This window comes from Cryptotermes secundus, unplaced genomic scaffold (assembly GCF_002891405.2).
Source record: "Cryptotermes secundus unplaced genomic scaffold, Csec_1.0 scaffold1705, whole genome shotgun sequence".
In the NCBI taxonomy this organism is placed as follows: domain Eukaryota; kingdom Metazoa; phylum Arthropoda; class Insecta; order Blattodea; family Kalotermitidae; genus Cryptotermes; species Cryptotermes secundus.
Window position 1 is genome coordinate 839126 of NW_019718639.1, and position 7450 is coordinate 846575.

Genomic DNA, 7450 nt, shown 5'->3' on the forward strand with positions numbered 1-7450 from the left:
TGCTGAACCTTGAGGTTCTGCTACCACAGTCAGTCAGTCAGTTACTAAGATGGATCTCAGGGAAACAGGCTGAGGATGAGAGGCGGATGGAACTGGCTCAGGATCGTGTCCAGTGGCGGGCTTTGGTATTAGCGGCGATCAACCTTCGGTTCTGTTACCAGAGACTTAACTAAGCTCATGTTTATGTAACACGACAGACAACATTCTTGTATAACAACTAAAAAAGCATGATAAATATTTTACCGAATGTGACTGTATTTATATGTCACATGGTTTATGTTACAATAAAGTGGTTCAATTTGAAAAAACTTGGAGCTCGCTGAGGAAGGAAACTGTCCTATTATTCGCTTCGGTTTGAGGGCTGTAAATTCATTCCTGGGTTTAACTCTGAGGCAACTTTTCTGGCGCTTCTTTCTTTCTGCAGAGACAAGACCACAGGCTCGTTCTTCTTATGGGCGGCTTCTACAGTTTTGAAATTTCATTTGATCGTTTTAAATCATAAAACTCATCTAAATATTATTAAAACTTCATATTTCCCATTACAAAATGCGTAATAAATGTCTATTAAAAGAGACAATCCGCTTATAAGTGTAAGGAAATTATGTTTGTTTGTCTGTTTGTTACAGTTTATCATATTGAACACATGAATACACTCTGGCAGCAACATGCAGAGCCATTTTAGTGTTAATTCACATGCTTCTCATTGCTAATATTGAACTTCAAAGGCGCAGCAAACAAACCCGCCGCCTACCGAAATGAAAGGTTCTGAACATAAAGGGAAAAGTACAGACTTCTGGGTCAGAGCTTTGGACTTGAGAACAGCTCCTCACTCCGCACGCGTCACAACAATAATCAACCTCGAGTAATACATAACGGGGGCACGTGGTGGCATAGTTGGTTAAAGCACTGTGCCATAATACAGAAGGTCGCGAGTTCGAGTCCCGATGAGGTCACAGGATATTTCCTAATGACCTAATCCTTCCAGTCGCATTACGGCCTTGGGGTCGACTCAGAAATGAGTACCACGAATGTTCCTGAGTGTAAAGGGCGGCCAGAACGTGAGGCTGATCTCACCATCTGTGAGCTGATTGTCTAGAAAATGTGGGAGCCTCGACGTTTCACAACCCTACGGCCTTTCACGGCCTGTTACAGGGATACCTTTATCTTTTAATACATGACGCAACATTTGAACTTCGAATGATTCGCACGTATAGAGACAACAGACACCCACGTGTTCCTGAACATTTCCTAAAAGACGCTGAACAGTTTTATGTCCGCTGACTCCGGAGGCCATTCTTTTATTTTCAGCTCCTAGGTTTCTTTACAAAATTTTAAATATGTGTAGCGTCATTTAGACGGGAGGTTGGAGAAAACTGCACAATGAGGAGCTTCATAACTTGTAATCTTCTCCAAGTATAATTAGAATGATTAAGTCAAGGAGGATGAGGTGGGCAGGGCATGTAGAACGAATGGGGGAGACGAGGAATGCGTATAGGATATTGGTGGGAAAGCCAGAAGGTAAAAGACCACTGGGAAGACCAAGGCGTAGGTGGGTGGACAATGTTAAAATGTAGCTTAGAGATAGGATGGGATGGGATGGATTAGATTGATCTGGCTCGGGATAGAGTCCAGTGGAGGGCTCTTGTGAACACGGCGATGAACCTTCGGGTTCCATAAAATACTGGAAAATCCTTAAGTAGCTGCAGAATTGGCGGCTCCTCCACAAAGGCTCAGCTCCATGAGTAAGTAGCGTCACTAACAACCTCTTCCTCAGAGTCTCCTTAACCGCTGGTCGAAAACATTAGGTTCGGTGAGACATGAGCTATGGCCTTGAGATTTGCAGCAGCTTCGCCTCAGGAACACAGGTTGGAAAGCGAGTGCTCCGATTGGCTGAACGTTATGTGCTGACTTCCATTTCAGTCACATTGGCCCGTTTATAATTAGGCCTCTCATTTTCACGCATCTCAGAGAACATGTCCTACCGAGTTCTAAAATTCTGTGTTAAAGTTTTTGTGACCATGCTGTACCCGGACGACAGGTCAGTAAGCAGGCTTTAAAATAACGTCACTGTAATATAATTACAAAGCCTTTACCCCTCCAGACCGTACAGGGTTGCTTTTGCTGATGATAAATATGGGGTGCTCAATTATTCATAACGTGTACTTAGCTCATTTCTGCGCCAAGGCACACAGTTCAATTACACAGGAGGATGCCGTTATATGAAATTATTTCCAACAACACAGGTATGGCAGAGCACAAACAGAGAACATGTACTGAGCTATTTCACGGCGGTGACTATGAAGAATGCCGTCTTCTGGGATGTGGGGCAGTGTAGATTTTGTGTGAACCGACGTTTCGGAGGAATGTATCGCCTTCATCCTCAGGGTAGAAAAATCCGTGAATGAGGAACCAGCGTTCAGTTATTCAGTTATTCAGTTATTCAGTATAGAGGGGGTAGGTTTCTCCCCAGGAAAATCATTTAATTCCTGGTACTCATTTCTGTTAGAGGCTGAGTAAACCCCAGGGCCTAGTGCGGCCGGAAGGATTAGGTCTATTGAAAAAAATCCAATGACCTCATCGGGACTTGAACCCGCGACCTTCCGACTTGTAGCATAGTACCTTAACCACTACGCTACCGCGTATCCCCTGCATTTCAACACGAAACACGTTAATATAAAATAATTTTTAATAATATTTCTAATGCTTGTACTGTGTTTACAAAATGTTCAATACGTGAACAGTACTGTCTTCTGTGATACAACTCCATGTAGTCTGACATCACAGAAAACACACTATTTCCCCTACTACAAAAAAAAAATGGATTGATTGATGTTTAGGGAAATAATCGCTATTTACTCTGACGGTTGTTGCATGTTTGGGGTTGATCCAAGTAGTCTTAAAATTTATAGCCATGTTGGTCCATAGTTAGTGCTGCCAACCTTACAAGTTTATTTGTAAAAAAAGTAAATTCCAAAGCCTAACCATTGAATTTGTCTTCAACAGGTCCACAATGCTAACCTTTTGACTTTAAGGAGTTCTGGCGATGATGCATAACATTCGAAATCAGTAATTCCAACTTCTGAGTTTGTTTTTAAAAATAATCATCTAATAACCTTCTAAAGTTAGGCTTTGGGTTTTATTTTGGCATGTGAGTTTCAACGGTTGGCAGCACTGATGGAGCGGTAGGCTTTTAAGGCGACGTGGGTCACCGGTTACTACATATACTCCATTCTGAGAACCATATGCAATGCAGAAGAACACTCTGTAGGCAAAATAAGGTGTCACTGCGCAGTAAAGCCGATGGTATGCAAAGGTAACCCTCGCTAAGCCGGTTTAATTGAGGGGGTGCTCATCCGGATTATTGAAGACAGAGCCGTAAAATGAGGGGAAAAAAATAAAAAAATAAACAGTTGGAAAATTTAATAATAGAGGTTGTTCTTACTTCCTTACTTACTTACTTACTTACTTACTTACTCACTCATGGAGTGAGCCCTTCTGGAGGAGCCGCCAATTCTGCAGCTACTCAAGAATTTCCCAGCATTTTATGGAACCCGAAGTTTCATTACCGTGTTCACAAGATCCCTCCACTGGTCCCTATCCTGATCCAGATCTATCCAATCCATACCATGCCATCCTATCTCTCTAAGGTCCATTCTAATATTGTCCACCCACCTACGCCTTGGTCTCCCCTGTGGTCTCTATCCTTCTGGCTTTCCCACCAATAACCTATACAATAGAGGTTGTTCTAATGAAAATAAATAATAAAAAAATATCACTTCAGCAATTTCTTCCTCTGTCTGAAGCTGAAATCCCGGGTCTCCTTCATCCAGCTGAAGCCAATCTTGGGATATTTTCTTGCGTGGTTTCACTCTCTCCAGATGCCCTCAACACAGTCTGAAAGTCCTCTTGCTCCTAAATGCGATGTGCCTTTTTAAAGTATGTACTCAACTGTGAACAGAATTTTTCAATCTTCGATCCGGTTTAACCGACATGTGGATTAACTGTAACCGGATTAGCGATGGTTTACTCTATAGCAACTAATGGGCGTTAAAGCGTTTTAACAGTTTCACCCGTAGTTTGACATTTGCTTTCGTAGTCGAGACATTTGGAAGCGGGGGGGGGGGGGTTCATGTTACATACTTTAATTTCACTGGTTGTTCGGGGGCAAGAAACTGAAATCAATGCACACGGCACATATTTCTAAATTCGCCTGTGAACCTTACCCATTCAACACGAATCACATACAAAAAGTAGCGAGAGCTCCCCCCCACCCTCGGGATAAAATGGCCGGGGGAGTGAGAGCTCTCAATTCACCTTTATTTACTGCGTGAAGCTTAATTAATAAGCTCCGGGATAAATTTACCTTTAACTTAAAACTTTTAAACTATGCCATATGTAAAGACGCCTTATTAGCTGGGCAAGTTCTCTCAAACGGTTAACACTTCTGACTTGTATTTGGCAGGTGCTTGGTTCGAATCTCGACAGCGACACCGACTGTCATAACAGAGGATTTTCGTAGCCTTCTTTAACCCCTCAGCAAACTCCGCGGTAGTAAGTCTACGTATGCCACAACCACTACCTTTATGTCCTTTTTTAGTCAGTATTCACTTACAGGCCTACTCTTCAACACTACATAGCCCCAGGTACGAAAACCGTCGTTAAATACATTACTGACCTTTGCATTTACGTTCATATTGTCACATATCAGCCCGCGTAGTTGGCCTTCGGGCATAACCGTTATACGGAGACAGTGCCCGTTACAACTAGGCACGTCAGTAAAGTGGCACATTTGACTGCGGATCTCCCGTTTCTCTCGCTACTCCGAGCCGGGGTGTCTGAGTCGTTGGCTACGGAACTGACGCTAAGCTGGTTCGGTTGCAAGCCACTACGGCAATACTAATAACAACAAGCTGATAAATTATGAAATTAATAAAAACAAATTTTAGTTTTTTAGTCAAATGGGACCCAAACGAAACTGAACAAACTGTGTTATATGATGATGATGATTAATTATGTGGTTTCCCATTTGTACTCTAAGCAACTGTGTAGCGTCCTGCCAGTTCGTCAGTCCATGTACCTGAAGATGTACATTTTCCGTTTTTTTTTGTAAGAATACAGTTAACCTGGGGGATATCTTTCTTTGTGTAATCATTGTTAATTTACTTTTCCGCTTATTTATTTTATTTATGTATTTCGTATTTATAACGCATTTTAGTACCTGCCTGTAACAGACAACTGCTATGTTGAAGCAAGCTAATAAATGAATCAAATCTAACTAAATTACTTTCAGTACGTGTAGTACTATATTTCTAATTGGTCCCTCACTAAATTCGAGCGAACGCGCTCATTAGGTCCTCACTTTACTTACTGAAGTATTTTCAATAAAATGCATTGAATATTGTCGAACTTTGATTACTTGCCAAAGCGGGTAACAGGGAAAATTAAGTAACAAGAACTTTCATAATTTCATCGTAACTCTACCGTAATTTTGTAAGGTGGTAACATTCAGATAAATGACACGAGAGAAAACAACAGAAGGCATAGCAGAGCACGTTTATTGCTAACATTACACTAAGTATATCAGACCAAATAATAGACGGAAGGATAATATTAAAATGGATGTTAAAAATAGGCTGTCTCAAAAATTGGTAAAATATATATTATTATGATCATGGTTACGAGCAATTGGGCTCCGTAACTATACAGAATCTCAACATTAATTTTACTGTGCCTTATTTAACGACGCTGCCGGTAGCTATACTATATAACGTAGTTTATTGGGGCTACAAAGGAACGTCGAATTGGTCACGGTATATTTCTTACATTTACCTAGAGGGACCACGGAAAAACTCAGATAGTCAGTGTCCTTGTCGAGTATCGAACCGAGCTCTTCTACGTCATTTGAACAACTACTGTTATTTAACACCCTCTATCACGGGGGATAGTCAGTCATCAGTTAATTAGTCGTTACCGGGTTTGAATCCGTCTTGTTACATTGGTCAGTATCAATCAATGGTATGAGAAATGTTCTATTCATTTGTAAAGACAGGTTGGCAAGCGTTAATTGTGAATCTGATGGATCAACTGACAGCAATGTTAATTTAACATCACCACTCCAATCCATTAGCATATCGTGTCATCAAAACATGGGGAACCTTTCAAACTACATCACAATGTAACAGAGACAACAATGTTCGTTTTGGAATCCAGCCATACCGTATATACCCTCCCATCAAGCCAAAAACTTCAATCAGGTCCACTAATGTCAAGTTATAAATATACACGGGCACCGCTTGTATTTTGTTCTGCTGCACAGTAAAGACGGGGGCCACGTTCTAAAAACAGCGTTATGATATTAAACAATTTTCAATAACTAACCTTTTTCCCATCACGAAATTTTACTGTTCCCTCGATGACAGTATTATTATCCATGCTGAAGGTTTAAAAAAACACTATTTAGAACATGACGCACACAACTATATTCATACACACAAAGATAATTTAACACACGCAACAACACAACTTCGGTTTGCGAGGTGCCAAACACACAGCAGCCTCATTCAACGCACGCACAAGACTGAGTCGGGTTTCCCTCCAACATGCATTTCAGCTCCCCACGTTTCTCGCTACTTCGATACTGCTGCCATCTGGTTATCAGTATCCGTACTTCGTGCTCCGGTTTCGCCCAGGATTCGCGTTCAAGGCGATGTTTACACTCTCCTACTCTGAACACGGAGGCAGCACGTACCATCGAAAGGTTTGTGCCCATTTATATCTGAAATCATAACTTAAGACTCTGTCATGAGACACTCTAACCTCATTACCCACATCCTGACGAGAGAAGCAGTAATTTCCTTCGTAACCTTGGTTATTTATGTATCAAACTACACGGCGTCACGTCCCAGAAGAGTGTATCATTAAGATGGAGGCAGCAGGGTCCTCTGAAACGTCGATATAAACCTAGTCATTACAAGTCATATCCCTGATGACTCAGCTGTCAACACCTTGAATCTCATTACCCATCTCCTGAAGATGGGGACATGGGATTACTCCGAAACTTTTGTACCAATGTACCAAACCACACGGCGTCATGTCCCAGGAGACTATAATATTAACACTCGCCCGCTCGAGCACCGCAGATCTTTCAAAGGTAAAGTTGTCACTACGCCATGAAGGTGTATGGGGGATGGAGGTACAGATACGCGTATTCTTGACCTCTGCGCTAGTTGGAGGTGTGTGGTCAGCTTCACTCCCCGGCCGCTTTTACTTCCGGAGGAAGGGACTCCAGTTCTTATGGATAGGAGGCTGGGTGGGCCCCAGAACGGGTCTGGACACCACGAACCTCTTACAGGTTCTAGACTGACAGCCACATCGGTCTGTGTCGGTTAGTCTTTTTGTGGCTTAGGTTTCGTGTGCAGCATACCTTTCCTCCCTGTGTTCCTGTCACTTC

The 7450-nt window shown here is 42.1% G+C and overlaps 1 protein-coding gene across 4 annotated transcripts in view; it reads right to left on the reverse strand.

Moving 5' to 3' along the window:
* Window positions 1-6560, reverse strand: part of LOC111863896 — a 499114-nt gene extending 492554 nt beyond the window's left edge. For all 4 annotated transcript variants that reach the window (XM_023850710.2, XM_023850703.2, XM_023850725.1 and 1 more), the window contains exon 1: window positions 6379-6560. In XM_023850710.2, coding sequence (XP_023706478.1) covers window positions 6379-6432 — 54 coding nt within the window. In that variant the 5' untranslated portion in view covers window positions 6433-6560. The remainder of the gene's footprint in view (window positions 1-6378) is intronic.
* Window positions 6561-7450: the final 890 nt, after the last annotated feature.